Below are 17069 nucleotides of genomic sequence, written 5' to 3'. Positions count from 1 at the left end.
ACTACGAGGGCAGTCAGGCGCAGGGACAAGCTCCCTAAAAAGGTGGTGCAATCTGCATCCTTGGACATTTTCAAGAGCAGCTTGGACAGACCCCCGTCCGGGAGGGCTTAACCAGGAATGAACGGGACGTGAACTCCATGGCGCAGCCGGGCCTCTTCCCGCCCTGCTTTCCCTGCCGCAACCGCAGCTCCCCAGGCACGTGTTGAGGCAGGAGGCGGGAAGGACCCCCGCCGGGGCAGCAAAGGCCAGACCTACCCCGCCAGACCGCCGCGCTCCGTCCGCGGGGCCGGGGCCCTGCTAGCTCGCAAACTTTCACTCGGTTTTGGACGCAAAGCCGGGGCCAAGGCCCAGCAGCTATGCCCGAGCCAGGCCTGTCCTCGCCCCCCCGCGCCAGGGGAGGGCCGGGCTAGGCCGAGGGGCGGGCGAATCGGCGCCTCCCCCGCCCCGCCCCGCCCCGCCCACTGGCCTCAGTCACAGAGGAGCCGCCGCCGCCGCCGCCGCCGCCACGTCAGGAGGCTCAGCCGGCTTCGCCCGCCCCTTCTCTTCCCTTCCCTTCTCGCGGCGCCGCCGGGCCATGGAGACCCGCTACAACCTCAAGAGCCCGGGTAAGCGGCCTCTCACCCCCGCTACGCTAGGCTGCTTCTCCCGTCCGGCGGCGGCGGCTCCTTGGCACTCGAGGCCGCGGTTTGGCGCCGGGCGCAGGCCCTGGCCTGGACCCCCGGCCGGCTGGCCCTGTCCGCGCCTGCGCGAGGCCCGGGGCAGCTTCCAGGCAGGGCAGGGCATTGCCCCCCAGGGGCAGGAGCTGGGGGCGGCTAAGCTCACATCTGCGGGGGGGAGGGGCGGGCAGGGGAGGGACGGGACTGAGCTGCCCTGGCCTAACCCTGGAGCCCGGGGCATCCATCGGCGTCTCCCTTCAAGCCGCTGGGGCTCCGGCTGGCCAGGCCCCAGGCAGCCTCTGTCAGACTGAGGGCGCCCCACCCGCGGGGGGGTGGGAAACGTCAGCGCTTCATTCCCCTTTGGTTTTCCTTTCCCGGCTGCTCGGAGGCACGGGAGCGGTTCCCCTCCAGCTGGTGGAATCCGTGGGCAGAGGGTGTCCTCATGCCCGACCTGACATCTCTGGGTGTCTCGGCTGAGTCGCGCTCGAGTGTGTACAGCGCTAACATTGCGTGAGGGCCCCCACCTGCGGCACCCATGAAAGGCTCGAGGGTGCCTTAGGGAGGATCGCTGTTGTTGGTAAATGTGAGGTGGAATGAAGATGGGGAAACGTGGAGTGGGGGTGGGGAGAGTGCTGAATTTTTTTAGGGATGCAACCATCAGAAAACCAGGCCACCATCAATGAAGGCATAAAACGGTTGGAGAGGACAGTCGTTCTCATTAAAGGCCCTGACATGAGCCTAGCATTTGTGGCTGCTGCTAGCCATTGTGTGCGACTTTAAAAACAAGGGATTGTACGTTTGGCTGCAATGTGTAATCTGTTTGGCGACCTGCAGCTAACTCCCACTGTTCCTTGTACGTTGCCAGTCTCCTCCAATTCCTGTCTGAAGCCGCAGTGGTATTGTCAGTGCAAGTGGAGTTGGGCATGACCAATTGGTTGACATGCCTGGCCTTCCCCATGAGCAGTGACTCTTGCACAGAAGAAGAGAGCAGACCTTATGTCTGTAAACAGTGGACCTTTGTTGAGGGGTGTGCTCTCCCCCTGGCATGCAGTAAAAGGAACTATGTTATGTTGTAGACAAGAGAGAGGTAGTTGGTCATGGGAATGTGAAGTTAGGAGGCCCTGCATCTATTAAAAAAAAAAAAAAAAAGACCCACCCGTCTTAAGAGGCTGCTAGCCGGTTGGTCCAATTTGCACTTTATAGACTAAGAACACATTATAGGTGTTCCTCACTTGTGTGACCCAGGCTGCACTAGAATGCAGTCAGTTGTTTGGAGTAATTTAATTTTCAGTACTGAAATGTATGGAAATGAAAAGTCGTTTCATAATTTATTTTTATTTTTTTTTAATTTTTTACCTCAGCTTAGAATTTCCTGGCTATTTTCCGTGTTAATTTATTGACACTACATGGGCTTCTGTACATAGTTTGACTTTTGTCAAAAACATTTTGTATATAGCAACACAGTAGTTTCCTCTTATGTGTTCTTTCCCATGTACCATGCTTGCACTGAAATAGATACATTTTGTTAATTTGCTTTTTAAGTACATGTCAAAAAAGCTTATTTCACCAAATGCGTAAGCTTCAGAGTAATACATAGGAATAGTTTATAGTTATAGCAAACACATTAGACATGCCTGATCATTTGAGAAGAGTGCTGGAGGGGACCTTACAGTGTTATCTAGTACAGTCCTCTGCTCAAGGTAGGATAATCCCTGACTACGCCATCCTAGCTAATTTTCTGTCTAACCTGCTCCTGGAAAACCTCCAAGGATGGAGATTCCACAATTTCTTGACCAGTCTCTCAGTCAGGAAGTTCCTTTTAATCTCCAACCTAAATTTTTCTTGCTGAAACTTGAGGACTCTGTTCTCCTTTGAAAGAAGCCCTATCAGGTACAGACATTTGGGAGTGATTTAACCCTGGCTGTTCCCAGGTTATTTTTTTCCAGGAGTGGCCTTTTTTTATTTTTGGTGAAAAGCCTGATCATCTGTACACTTGTGGTTTCTCCTAAGAGAGCAGTGACTCTCCCAGGAGAAACTGAATGTCTGTATGAGGTATGTGGCTTTAGATAAGTTTCTCTACCATGAGAACAAACCTGGGAGTATTCTCCCACTTCCTTTCAATGTATACAGAGCTCTATTATCATCACCCTTCAGGTATTTGAAGTGTTATCAAATTCCCCTCAATTTTTTCCTCTCAAGACTAAATAACCCAACACTAGTTCTTTCAGTGTTTACTTGTAAGTCATGCCTCTCAGGCCTCTAATCATCTTCATTGATATCATATATTTTCATATAGCAACAAATACATTAGAGCTGTGACTTCTCAAAAAAAAAACTTGTAAGTAGAAGGGTCACACAGACAAAAGTACAAGATGATAACTTTTTAAAATAATCAACTTAGGAAATCAGACACACTTAAGTATATTTAGGTTTGGTTTATTGCATATGTCAACTGATGAGGCATGCAAGCACACCCATTTGTTATGGCTTGCCACGTCACTGGAAAGAATGGCATTGCACTGAATAATGCAACCTTGGTAACTGGGTGGAGAGAGCAAGTGCCTGTGGTTAATCTGGAAATTTTTTCCCCCACTGCTGTTACAAGATCCTAATTGTGTTCAACAAAAGATGGTTCAAAATGAAACTAGTGGTCAACAGCTGCATGAAATAACAAAATACAGCTACTGTAACAAAACTGAATTCTAAATTCAACCAGCTTGTGATTTCTCCACACTTTTAACTCTTTTGAGTTTAAAAGAGTGCTTTAAAAGATAAAGAACTGAGTTAAACTTTATAATTCAGTTCTTTATTTATTACAAAAACATGAAATGTTTTCAGTCTCTAATTTTATCAATGATTTAAATCAGCAAGCAATCATTCTTGATTTAAATAGTTGATTTTAAACTTTTTGCATTGGTGCTGCTTGGTTTTTTTGTCCGTAAAGATTTTTGTTGGTTGGTACCCATTAAAACATGGTGATTGGCAGCTAAATGTAGCCTTTATGCTAAATTTGGCACTTTTTGCTAATGGGAACATATTCCAGGTGTTTAAGCGCTTGCATAGCATAGCAATTATTCAGCTTCTTAGGGTTTTTTTCTCTCTCTTGTTAGAACACAATGCATTTCATTTTTGGTAGCTGATTAAAAAAATCTTTGGCTGGAAAACATAATTCAAAATACACAAAACAGTATTAAAATCTGTACTTATTAGTTAAATGTGCTAGATATGAGGGTATTAAGGGTACTAAATACATTTACCATTGTCATAAACAAAGATTTTTGTGGGTGATATCAACACACATTACTCTGCTATACTGTTATATTCCCCACAGTTAAATCTAACTCTACTAAGGCAGGGGTATCAAACACAGCCCACAGCTCAGTCCCTTTTTTCTGAATTATTAATAGGTCTTCAATCAGTATCTCAAAACCTACAAGTGTTCAGCTACAGAAATTAGAAGGGTCTTTTGTTGCCTTGTAGTTCCAAGGAGGGTGGGAAGGTCACAAACTTGGTTGGGAGTGGTGGTGAAGATACAGGAAGTTTTCCCTTTTTTCCCAGGAGTCTGTGGAATATCTTTTTGGATAAATACAAGAGCTCTGTGAGTCTAGGAAAGGGAAATGTTATTGTAAGGAGGTGAAGCTGGGAAACAGCTGGCTTACCTGGCAAGCTTTCTGGCATCTCTATGGTATATGCAGTCTGGAAGCAGTTACTCTTAACTTAGGAAGCTAATGTCAGTTTAGAATCTACATGTAAAGTTTGAAATAAGTTGAAAGCAGTTTTGTTGCTTTTATATTTTCCCCTAACAATTTCTGTAGCATTGTAATTCCATTTTTCTAATTTCTTTAATGATTTTTCTCTCTGCTGTTACTGAGACAGCTGCACACAGGTAGGGATCTTGACTTATTGATAACACAGAAGAGAGTGAAAATTACAACATACTCTTCAGTATATAAAGTAAACAGAAAAAAATAAGCATGACTTCTTCAATATTTTAGTAATCTAGTACCTATAGTTGTAGGATGAAATTGCTTTTTAAAAGTTGATGTCACTTTTTTTAACTTTACTCATTTATGTTGTTGACTCCTTCAATTGGTAGGATTCAAGTGCTCAGTAGCAGTATGAGAAGGCTTTATAGTACTGGGACTTGCTGTTATTGCTGGACTTCAAGCTCCATGGGTGAAGAAAGTTTCCAGCATAAAAATCAATGCATACATTGAATGCTTTCCCTCTTATGTGAATTTTACCTCGGTGTGGGGTGGAGTGGTGCAGTGTGGGGGCAGTGACAGCAGCAGGAGTGCCAGTGAGGCTTGGGGCCAGAGCCAAGGCTGGGGCTGGCCCGTGATGCAGCTCCCCACCTGGCTGCATGCAGTCTTCATGGAGACCAAGCCCCAGACATAGCGCCCTCACTGGGGCTGCCGCTGCCCCTACGCCACTCTGCTCTGTGCTGCTCTGCCCCATGCTGAGCTGGTGGGGCTCGGCGTTGCCGCTACTGCACAGGCGTCCCAGGGTGAGCAAGCTGGCCTAGGACAGGAGTGCCCCAGCACTGCCTGGTGGGGCCGAGGGACCTGCTGCAGGCTGGGCAAAATTACTTCACTGTATTTTGCCTACCTCTGGTTGATAAGCATAGTATAGAATAGTCAGTATGGGCATTTGTATATATGGTTGCGCTGCAGCACCAGGTACTTTTAAAATGCTTGTCAATGCTGAGAAAATGGCAACAGCGCACTTTAAACACCTGAAGGTGTTTTAGTTCAAAAGCACACTGCCACCATCTTCTGCGCACTGACAAGCATTTTTCCGCTTATACAACTGCATGCGCCGCAGCGCAGCGCACATCAGCTCGCATGCAGAGCAGACTTGATTAATTGAGTCTGCTCCAACCCGATGGATCTTGGGCACATCACGGGATGAAAAGGTATGTGTATAAATGCCACTGGAATAATGAAAAAGGCAGCAACATACAGTGGTTGTTTCTTTTGAACTGGGGTGTGTTTGTAATAATTCACTTAGGGCTGTGTATGCTGTTGTGGCTCTTCAGTTAACACTTGACTGCTCCTGTGATTCCTGAGCCAGTTGGAGAGTGTTGCTGATGTTGCTTGTTCATTGAAAGCGATTGTGAAACCTTGTGAATTATTATATTTGTGTTTGTTTTTTCCATAGTCTTAACATAAAGGCCTAATTCAATAAATTACCATCAGTTACCTGTAGAAATCTAATGTTTAGGTACTTTATTTGGGAAATGTGAAGCAACGAAGCATATTCTTTTTCTAAAAACTTTGTTGTCCTGTGACTGAACTGAGCAATTTAGAGTGAGTGTCTTGGAGGAGAATTAAGTAATGTTAGTCACTTCTCGGCCTCTTGAAGGTTCAGATCAAGTGCTGTACAATCTGAAGTACATTGTTAGCAGAATGAGTCCTTCTAGACAATGCATACAAAGTTCTCTGCATATTTGTAACTTACCTTAACATTTCCGATTTTTGTTTTTTTGTTTGTTTTTTTTTAAAGCTGTCAAGCGTTTAATGAAAGAAGCTGCAGAACTGAAGGATCCTACAGATCATTACCATGCTCAGCCTTTGGAGGTTAGTTTCTGTGTATATTCATAGGAGCTAGAGGTGCAATGATGCATCGGTCCAGTATCAGATCGGTACCAATATAAAGAAAATTAGCTGTATCAGATATCGGCCCAATAGGGCCAATAATTTGGCTAATAAATGCCCGTGCTGCAGTGCAGCATGCAGGTAGTGAGGAGCAGAGCCAGCAGCTTGAAGAACTGCCTGCAGCTGGTAAGTCAGAGGGGAGAGAAGGGATGTGGTGGGGGGCAGATCAGTGCTTCCCACAGTGAGGGAAGGAGGGGGTAGGGGGCTCATGGGACAAAGCTGTGGCTTGAGGGGGGTGCAGTTTCTGCCACTGCTTGCACCCTGCATCTGCACAGGACAGGAGAGGCAGGCTGTAGCTGCGGGCTCAAGCCAGTGCTGCGTGGGGCTCTTCTCAGTGGGGGGCAGGGCTCGGAGGGGGCTGCAGCCACCTCAGATTTCGCTGAAGCTCCGCTCTGCTCCCACCGCCATGGCTGCCAGCTGCCTGTTAATTAGGCTCTTCCTGGCATGTGGGTGGAGGCAGGGCGTTGAGGTGGGGCTGTGCTGAGTGGCTGGTGGCTGTAGTGCTGGGAGCGGAGCTGCAGTGAATTTTGGGGTGGCTGCAGCCCCCTCCCAGCGCCGCAGGCGCTTGCTCCACGGCAAGCCCCGTGCAGTACCGGCTGGAGCCCGCAGCAACAGCAGAACAGCCTTTAAAGCATTCATTTAGCCACTGCACAAGCCCCACGTTTGCATCCCAGTGTTATGTGACTCAGGTTAGGGGCTCAAACCTCAGCTTTTCTATTTCAGGGAAGAATCCTTGCCAAAGGGTAGTGGCTTTTCTGGGGTGGCACACCCTGTGTCTCCTGTGGATGTTATTCCAATCTGCATAAATAATGACCGCTGGCTGTCTGCTCTTCTAGTTTATATGCATGTGGTTTTAATAGAAAATTGCATCCTCAGAAACCTTTACCAATAAAGCTTTTTTTTTTCTTTTTTAAGAACAGGTACATTGTTATAAAAAATTGGAAATGGGAGCATTTTTTGAAATATTTCCAGCACTTGTCCATTAAGTAGAACTGATGTAATATTGCTCTATGTTATGGTTGTTATCCTCCTTTAGTGTGGTTCTGATTTGTTTACATTTTTGCTCTTCAGTATGTCCACAGTCGGTGCTTATTTTAAGAAAGTGATTGTCTGTGTTTAATCCTGTGCTCTATGACTTACAGATTTTTTGGGGGGTTGATTTTAGGATAATCTTTTTGAATGGCATTTCACTGTTAGAGGCCCTCCAGATTCAGATTTTGATGGAGGAATATATCATGGACGAATAGTGCTACCACCAGAATATCCAATGAAACCACCAAGCATTATTCTCTTAACAGTGAGTATTTTGCTATTATTCTTTCCACATAGTTGTTTCAGTTAGATTTTAAGCGTAAAATCCTTGAACCGTTAATTTTTGACAAGTAGCTCGCCTGTAGCTTGATTTATCCAGTTTATGTGTGTGAATGAGGTTAAATGAGATCTGAAGGTTAATCTTTAGGTAAGATTATTTTTATTAGTGAAAAGGCACTGTAAAGCATACTTTAATATTCCTATCACTGAAAGAGAAGGGGAAATAATTTTAAGGTACAGCAGCTTTTTTTTCTACTTGGTATACCCAGTAGAAACACACAAAAGACAGTCTTAGTGCTTAGTCCTCTACCTAATACCACAGCAACTTCCAGAAGCTAGGAGGAGTAATTAAATATTAGGAATAAGTTTTGGTGAAACAAAATGCAGTTGTAACAGATTTAACTCTTAAGATATTTTTTTTACACAATTGATTATTTGGTTACAATATTTTTCCATAGTATTCCTGGCTTATAAAGTATTGAAATTCTTCTTGTGATTTGAAGTATTGTACCCTGTAGAGCAGAATTCACAACTTGCTTTCTTTTGTTTATGTCTGAAAGAAATTGCCACCTGTGCTTTGTGCATGTACCGTCAAGAGTGGCGTAGTAACTGATCCAGCTTTTTATGGTTGGCCACAGTAGAGTTTCTGAGTTTGTATGCAAACTATTCTGTTGGAAAAGACCTTTTATAACCTTACATTTTTGGTAGAAGTTTAGTTTTAACAAGAAGCCTTTAGAATGAAGTGTGTGTTTTTTGTTTTTTGTTTTTTTTTTTTTTTCTCCTTCCTCCCCAATCCTGTCTTCCACAAAGGCCAATGGAAGGTTTGAAGTGGGGAAGAAAATTTGTTTAAGCATCTCAGGACATCATCCTGAAACATGGCAGCCTTCATGGAGCAGTGAGTATCAACTTATTTTCAGTGTACTTCAGAAAAACATTGATGGACACCAACCAAACTGATTTTGACATGTGTACAGTTCTTTACTAGATTATCTAGGTTCTGTCTTGTCTTTATACTCTAGTCATAACTGTGTAATTGATGATGCATATTGCTTGATGCACATCTTTTCAGCAGAATGTCTCCGACTTATTCACCTGACTTCTAGAAGAAGCAAAATTGCTTTTCTAGAGAAATATATAAAAGGAAGGGAAAATAAAAATGTTTTTGGTGTGGTTATTTGTCTTGGATAAACTGATGAATAAGTTTCACTTGTAAAAAATAACTTAATTCAAGTTGCAGTGGAAAATCCTGTTATGGGGTCTGCTGAAAAAATAAATTCCAAGACAATATGGCATGGTTGCATAACAGCTATTAGTATGCCACTTCAGGTTAAGGTAAAGTGAAGTAGGAAGGGGGAGTACAGCTCCTCAGCTGGTTTTGTGACTACTCCGTGTCAGTCTAATTTAACCACTAGTGTCAGTGCTCTCAATTAAGGGTAGTAGGTCTAGGCTTTAGGTACCCTCAACACCAGTTTTTGGGACTACATAGATATTAGTATGGACTAATTTCCACTTGAAATCAAATAGCTTGTGGAGATTACATTGGCATCATATATTAAGCATTAAGATTAAAAATTCACCACTGTATTTTCCTTAAAAAAACAAATTATTCAGAGACCAGGAGAAGGAAGAGAGAAGTAAGTGTTCGTCTGCTCCCAAAGCAGAAGCTTAAGTATCCTGAAAGACAAGATATACCTTCTTACCCTTCCTCAGAAGCAGCACCAGAGATCACAGCAGCACAGGACTAACGAACAAGAATTTGAGTGGGAGTCCTACTTGGGACAGGAGCTGGATGCCACGGCTGTGTGGGGAGTGGGTTTTTGAGTGTTGCTGAGTAGGAGGGCCTGTCTGGTTTGGGCTTGGTGTTGTTGTAGCTTTAGTTTGGGTGCCAGTTTGTAGGCTTGTTTAGAGGAGTGGGCTGATTGTAGTGTGAACAAAGAGATGGGTTTTATGTAAGCAGAAAGGCTAGGCTTGCCAGATTAGTGGTACAGGACCAGTGAACAGGCCAGCAAATGGGAGTTTGAGAGTGGAGTTCTCTGGGGAGTTTTCCCTGGCACTCTTTCTTACCCTTACTTCCACTTAGCAAGCTTACAATGAAGGAAGTGAGGAACGAAGAGGGATTTTTCTTTTTCCAGAAAGTAGCAGCAGAAGAGGAAGAAGGAGCTAGCGGAAGTCAGTAGAGTGTCTGGAAACATCACAGTGCCAAAGCCCCTGCCACTACCAGCACTTTTGCTGCCTGTACGTGTGCAGGCTCTGTCCAGACATAGCCACTGACCACTGAGCCTTCCATCCAGGTTCTGGTCTGGCTTTGCAGGGACTTCAGCTGGCATGTCCCTGCCCAGGACAACCAGGTGGGGGAGTGCTTTCATTGTGAGAGGCACTCAAGCGTAGAAGTGTCTGTGAGCATGAGGCCATCATCAGCTTTATGCACAAAGAGACCTCCAGGATTGTAGAAGACAACCAAAGAAGGTTTTGGAAGGCACAGAAGATGCATTTACTCTGGAAGGGGAAAGTTGGCAACTTGTCACCTCTGGCAACAGACAGCTGTGATTCTGGATCTACGGTTGTCCAGCTGGAGAATTGGTATGAAGCTTTGGCATCAGATGAGGAGGGTAGAGGTAGGATCCAGAATGACCTGAATACACTGGAGAAATGGTCTACAATCAGCCAGATGAGATTCAACAAGGACAAGTGTAAAGTTCTGCACTTGGGACAATACTGCAGAGTAGGACCTGTGGGTTATGGTAGACCATAAGCTGAATAGAAGCTAACAGTGTGCTTTTGTTGCAAACCCCCCCCCCCCCCCCAATAATACACTGTATTGTATCAACAACAGCATCACTCGCAACTCAAGGCAAGTGATTCTTCTGTTCTTTCTAGCATTGGTGAGGCCTCACCTGGAGTACTGCATCCAGTTTTGGGCCCCTTACTTCAAGAAGAATGTGGACAGTTTGGAAAGAGACTTGCACAGAGCAACCAAAATGATTAGAGGCCTGGGAAGCATGACTTAATAACCCTAGTTCTTGCAGACTTTGCTTTTAAGTCTGGAGAAGAGAAGACCGAAGGGGGATTTGATAACAGTCTTCAAATACCTGAAGGGCAGTTACAGACAGGGTGGAGATTGACATTTCCTTGTGGCTCTAAGGGACAGGACAAAGAGCTATAGCCTCAAGTTTCAGCAAGGGAAACTTAGGTAGGATATTAGGACTGTGAGGGTGATCAAACATTGGAACAGGTTACATGGAGAAATTGTGGAAATGGACACAATCTCCATCCTTGCAACTTTTCAAGAGCAGGATAGACAGGCACGTGCCTGGGATGGTTTAGTCAAGGATGATCCTGCCTTGATCAGGGGTATTTGTACTAGATAACCTCATGAATTTCCTTTCAGAGCTAGTTTCCTATGATCCTTTCTGGGGCATAGTGGAAAAGAGGAAATAAATGAATGAATCTCACTGTGGAGCATGTTGCCAAGATAAAGAAAAGGGATGGTGTGTAAATGGTGGGGAAAAGTAAGCAGTGGTTTTCTGTGAGTGGTGTCATGTGATAGAAAAGGGAGGTTTGGGGAGGACTTGAGAGACGCCATGGAATACAGGCAAGAATAAATGAGGTGTGAGATTCAGAGTACATGTTGAACTATTGATATTTACTTGCTCCCATAAAGGACAGTTTAACAAAACTAATTGTATACAATATTTTTAGTTACTTTTTTACTCGTATAAGTCGCTTTAAATCCTGTTGTTTTACTTTACTATCTAATTCCTTCTTAGTTACTTATTTTCTTTCTAAATTAATTTGAATTATGAGCTAGTAAAATGCGATCAGCTGAATGACGTAACCCTTATTGAATGAATACTGAGAAAAAGGGAGGATGACCACAGAGCCTGTGTTTAACTGAATTATTTTTGCCCTTTGTAGGTGTCAGAGCAGTATACCTCTTAAACTTTGCTCTGAAATAGGGAATCAGCAGGATGAGTTGCCCATGACCTTTATTTCTTTTGTTTTCTTCCCCCAATGTATCACTCTTTTTTATTACAGTTAAGATGTAACTCTTTGTCAGATAGAAGTTATATAGCTATGTTGAAACATTAAATTTCATAACCAGAGTATTGTAGGACACACTGAGCTCCTCTTGGGCTTTGCATCAATCGGCATGTGCCGTTGAAGCAATTGCAGCTACAAAGACGAATGTAGCTGCAGAAATCCAGAGTTGCTGCTGGTGGACCACACTTTCATTTTGTTCAACAGATGTTGTCTGTTTCAACAGATACATTTGGTGTTGGGGTGGCAGAGAATGGATATATATGGATGTGTTTGTTTTGATTGCATATTTACTTGCTATTAAGTTGCTGTGAGTTTTTTCAAATGGCTTGTGTCAAACTCAAGTCAGTTGATGGGCCTTATTCCCTAACAGTACCCACAGGGTTGGAGACAACTGCTGTTGCCAGTTGTTGCCAATTTTTGTTGGGAACTGTGATTTAAAACTGGTAAACTTGATGAGGGGACGGGGACAGAGGGAGAGAGCAGGGAGAGTATCAACCTCCTGGAGCAGAGATGGGTACTGGCTAGTAGGGCTGCTCCAAACACCCGTTTTGTTTTGGTTTCGGATTTGGCATTTTGATGGGACAGCGATTCATTTCAGCGTTTTGAATTGCTGTTTCATTTTGTTTTGGCTGAAACTGTTTCCAGTTTCAACACTTTCAGCGTCTTGGCCATAGGCTATAATGGGGAATGACTAAAATGCCAAAGACCTATACTTTTGTTGTTTCTTGCCTAATTCTGATGAAAATTGCAGGAATAGTAGCTCCTTCTGAGGGCAGGAAGCCTGCCAAGTTTCAAGGAGCAGGGGTTTCTGGGAAACTGCACTTTGTCACAGTAGGTTTCCTAGAGATGGCCATGATGCCCCTAGGGCCCTATGACAGTGCCAGCTCTGCCCTGTGGGTACCTTTTCTCACCTGCTGCCATGTCTTGTTGGAAAATATAATAGATCGGGAGGTTGCCCTTGAGCTTCAGCTCCATCACGGTCCCACTAAACCTTGTAGGTTCTTGGACCCCTTGCTGGGACCCGCTCTAAGTAGGTGCCTCAAGGGGACACCCTAAGCCCTGTGGGCTAGATGCATGGCTCCAACCATCCCTTACCATGCCCCGTGCCTTGCAGATAGTATATCAATATCATCCCTGTAATGAGGTCTCAGTCTCACTCTACCTTCTGTTGTCGCTGGGCTCTCTGTGCACCTGTTGCTGTGCCCTCACTGGTGTTGGGGCCTCTACATGACACGGTAGTGTGCCCCAATGAGGTCTCCTCCCCTGCAGCCTCAGTCTGGTCCACCACTTTAAATAACAGTTGGTAAACAGCACAGTAGCACTAGCATCTCAGGCAGCCAAACTGTCACAGAGCCTTCTTTCCTTTCCTGCAGGAGCTTCTTCAGTAGCTGCCAGAGAACTCTCCCTGCCAGCCCCAGCCTTGGGGCTTAGATGTACCCAGGGCCCTGCCTGCTTCTGGTCAGCTGACTGGGGTCAGGTACTAGGGGTGTTGGTCTAAAGACATGGCACCGGCAGACAGGGTTCTTTGGGTCAATCTAGTATTTTTTAGTAGACCAACTGAATAGTTGTAGAAGTATATCATAGCAAGCATTCGCATTGAAAACCCTTCATCAGGCTGAGGAAGCACCTGTAGTTGGTAAATACAGTTTTCTTTGCTTTATACACGTACTAAAATGAAAAAAGTTGGATTTGTAAATAGTTCACGCTGTGTTGACAATACTGTCACGCATGTTCATCTGAGTTTCCATTGTCAAGAGGTTGCCTCTATCTTTTTCCTTGGTAGGGTGTTGTGGTTTGAGAGAGCTGTTTCCATGCTGTCAGTATCTATTAAATAACTTTGTCCCTATTAATATTACCTTGTGTGCCTCCTACCTGATGCAAGCAGGAAACCCAAGAGGGACTGCAGATGAAATTAGCTTTGGTATCTTATGGTTGTATAGGACCTAGTACAATGAGGGCCTAATGTAGTCAAGGACTTTAGATGCCACCACAATAGACTAAACAATGCTAAACAATAAGATAAATACAGGCAACTCCCGCTCAACGCTGTTTTGCTTCGTGCTATTTCACTATAATACTCGTTTTACATTGATACCCGATTCCACTTAGTGCTCGGTGAGTTTCATTATAATGCTCACAGGCATTGTACAGCTGGCAGCAGGTTTTGCTTAATGCTCTTCTGCTTAACGCTTTTTTTTTTTTTGGGAACCAATTAAGAGCGCTAAGTGGGAGGGTTTTTGTATTTCTGAGTAGCAAATCACATAGGAGAACTTTGGGTGCAACATTCCAAGTTTTCTATTTGTTTGTTTGTTGCGGGTAGGTCTTGCTTGACCAATCTCATTTCCTTCTACGACCAGGTGACCTATCACCTGGAAAAGGGAGAAGAGATTGATATCATATATCTTGATTTCAAAAAAGCCTTCGATCTGGTGTCCCATGATCGCCTCTTGGAGAAACTGGCCAATTGTCACCTTGGGTCCTCCACGATCCACTGGCTGGAAAATTGGCTCCGGGGTCGGACCCAGAGGGTAGTAATTGATGGAAGTCACTCATCATGGTGTCCTGTGACCAGTAGGGTCCCCCAAGGCTCTGTCCTTGGACCCATACTGTTCAACATCTTCATTAATGATGTGGACACTGGAGTCAGAAGCGGACTGGCCAAGTTCACCGATGACACCAAACTTTGGGGCAAAGCATCCACACCAGAAGACAGGCGGGTGATCCAGGCTGACCTGGACAGGCTCAGCAAGTTGGCGGATGAGAATCTGATGGTGTTCAACGCTGATAAATGCAAGGTTCTCCACCTTGGGGGGAAAAAAAACCCGCAGCATCCTTATAGGCTCAGCAGTGCTATGTTGGCTAGCACTATGGAAGAAAGAGACTTGGGGGTCATCATTGACCACAAGATGAACATGAGCCTGCAATGCAATGCAGCAGCTAGTAAAGCGACCAAAACACTGGCTTGCATCCATAGATGCTTCTCAAGCAAATTCCGGGACGTAATTTTCCCCCTGTACTCAGCCTTAGTGAGGCCACAGCTGGAGTACTGTGTCCAGTTTTGGGCTCCACAATTCAAAAAGGATGTGGAGAAGCTTGAGAGAGTCCAGAGAAGAGCCACGCGCATGATCAGAGGTCAGGGAAGCAGACCCTACGATGACAGGCTGAGAGCCCTGGGGCTCTTTAGCCTGGAAAAGCGCAGGCTCAGGGGTGATCTGATGGCCACCTACAAGTTTATCAGGGGTGACCACCAGTATCTGGGGGAACGTTTGTTCACCAGAGCGCCCCAAGGGATGACGAGGTCGAATGGTCACAAACTACTTCAAGATCGTTTCAGGCTGGACATAAGGAAGAATTTCTTTACTGTCCGAGCCCCCAAGGTCTGGAACAGCCTGCCACTGGAGGTGGTTCAAGTGCCTTCACTGAACACCTTCAAGATGAAACTGGATGCTTATCTTGCTGGGATCCTATGACCCCAGCTGACTTCCTGCCCTTTGGGCAGGGGGCTGGACTCGATGATCTTCCGAGGTCCCTTCCAGCCCTAATGTCTATGAAATCTATTTTTTAGGAAAGACGTGTCCAAATGGCTCTGAGTCTTGTTAAAAAAATTAGTTCTATGAATAAGCTTACAGCTGTGTAATGATTAAGCCTACTTATCAGTAGAATGAATTTTAACTTAGAACTGTATGTGGAAAGAGAGAGACATCTTGTATATCTAAAGGGAACCAGGCAGGGCCATCCCTTGTGGGGGAGTGAATCGGGGTGACTGCTCTGGGCCCTGCGGTCAGTGCCGCATGGGCCCCGCCATTGCCACCATGCGCTGCCAGCTTCAGCTGCTTGCCACCCTCCGCCCCCACCCACTCTGCCGGATGGAGGTGCTCGCCACCCTGCCCAGGCCTCTGACAGGTTGATATGCCCTGGGCCCTGCACACCCCTAGGGACAGCTCTGGAACCAGGCCTGGGGGGTGAAAAGGAGACCAAAGAAACTAATGAATATGCTGAACAAGTTGTTCAGGTGGAAATCCTGTTGGTGTTGAGACCAGTGAGTTTGTCATTGATTTCAGTGGAACCAGGATTTCACCCTTAGTTTGTGTGTTGCTGTATGTCTTTAGCAGACAAGGTTCTTTGGGTAAATCTGATATCTTTTATTAGACCAACTCGGATAGTTGGAAAAATTCTTTTTCATAGATTTCATAGATTTCATAGACATTAGGGCTGGAAGGGACCTTGGAAGATCATCGAGTCCAGCCCCCCGCCCAAAGGGCAGGACGTCAGCTGGGGTCATAGGATCCCAGCAAGATAAGCATCCAGTTTCATCTTGAAGGTGTTCAATGAAGACGCTTGAACAACCTCCGGCGGCAGGCTGTTCCAGACCTTGGGGGCTCGGACAGTAAAGAAATTCTTCCTTATGTCCAGCCTGAAACGATCTTGTAGTAGTTTGTGACCATTCGTCCTCGTCATCCCTTGGGGCGCTCTGGTGAACAAGCGTTCCCCTAGATACTGGTGGTCACCCCTGATAAACTTGTAGGTGGCCATCAGATCACCCCTGAGCCTGCGCTTTTCCAGGCTAAAGAGCCCCAGGGCTCTCAGCCTGTCATCGTAGGGTCTGCTTCCCTGACCTCTGATCATGCGTGTGGCTCTTCTCTGGACTCTCTCAAGCTTCTCCACATCCTTTTTGAATTGTGGAGCCCAAAACTGGATGCAGTACTCCAGCTGTGGCCTCACTAAGGCTGAGTACAGGGGGAGAATGACGTCCCGGGATTTGCTTGAGAAGCATCTATGGATGCAAGCCAGCGTTTTGGTCGTTTTACTAGCTGCAGCATCGCATTGCAGGCTCATGTTCATCTTGTGGTCAGTGATGACCCCCAAGTCTCTTTCTTCCATAGTGCTAACCAACATAGCAAGCTTTCATGTATAAATACCCTTTGTCAGGCTGAGGAAGCATCTGCAGTTGGTGTTTGCTCTTCCTGGATGGAAGGAATAGTAAAGAAGTCAGAGGCTGGCACGCAATGCAGGCAAGAAAGCCAGTCACTGAAAACGGACATGGAGGCGTCATGAGGTGAGGGACAGGCTGGGGTGTGGGAGGAAGGGGGATGTACCAGTGCAGGTAGAAGTGGAGAGGTACCTGGAGAGTCAGATGTTTGGCAGGTTGTAGTGTGTCAGAATTCCAGTGTCTATATTGAGTCCATGAATTTATGTACCTAGGAGGTTGGGCATGCTCCCACTGGTGCCAGGCTGAGGAGGAGCAAGGGCAAAGGGGTGGTGCCTGTGGGAGATGCACCAGCATCCCTTTGGTGCTTATGCGTTTTGCTCCCTTGCCTGATTCTGGCTCAGCAGTGCAGGCAGGTAGCATATGTGGGATCATCTGCTACCTCAAAATGATCCCAGAGCACACTACCCCCTTGCT

At 45.7% G+C, this 17069-nt stretch overlaps 1 protein-coding gene across 2 annotated transcripts in view; it reads left to right on the top strand.

The window, feature by feature from the left end:
• Nucleotides 1–470: 470 nt before the first annotated feature.
• Nucleotides 471–17069, top strand: part of UBE2J1 (ubiquitin conjugating enzyme E2 J1) — a 36686-nt gene continuing 20087 nt past the window's right edge. Inside the window, exons 1-4 of one of the 2 annotated variants that reach the window (XM_006272853.4) lie at nucleotides 471–605; nucleotides 6162–6235; nucleotides 7479–7610; nucleotides 8435–8519. In XM_006272853.4, the coding sequence (XP_006272915.1) occupies nucleotides 575–605; nucleotides 6162–6235; nucleotides 7479–7610; nucleotides 8435–8519 (322 nt within the window). In that variant the 5' untranslated portion in view covers nucleotides 471–574. The remainder of the gene's footprint in view (nucleotides 606–6161; nucleotides 6236–7478; nucleotides 7611–8434; nucleotides 8520–17069) is intronic. The other variant, XM_019496884.2, reaches the window with a different exon arrangement.

This window comes from Alligator mississippiensis, chromosome 1 (genome assembly GCF_030867095.1).
Source record: "Alligator mississippiensis isolate rAllMis1 chromosome 1, rAllMis1, whole genome shotgun sequence".
NCBI classification, from domain to species: domain Eukaryota; kingdom Metazoa; phylum Chordata; order Crocodylia; family Alligatoridae; genus Alligator; species Alligator mississippiensis.
Note: the sequence above shows the minus strand (reverse complement) of the source record. Positions and strands in the feature narration are given on the sequence as shown.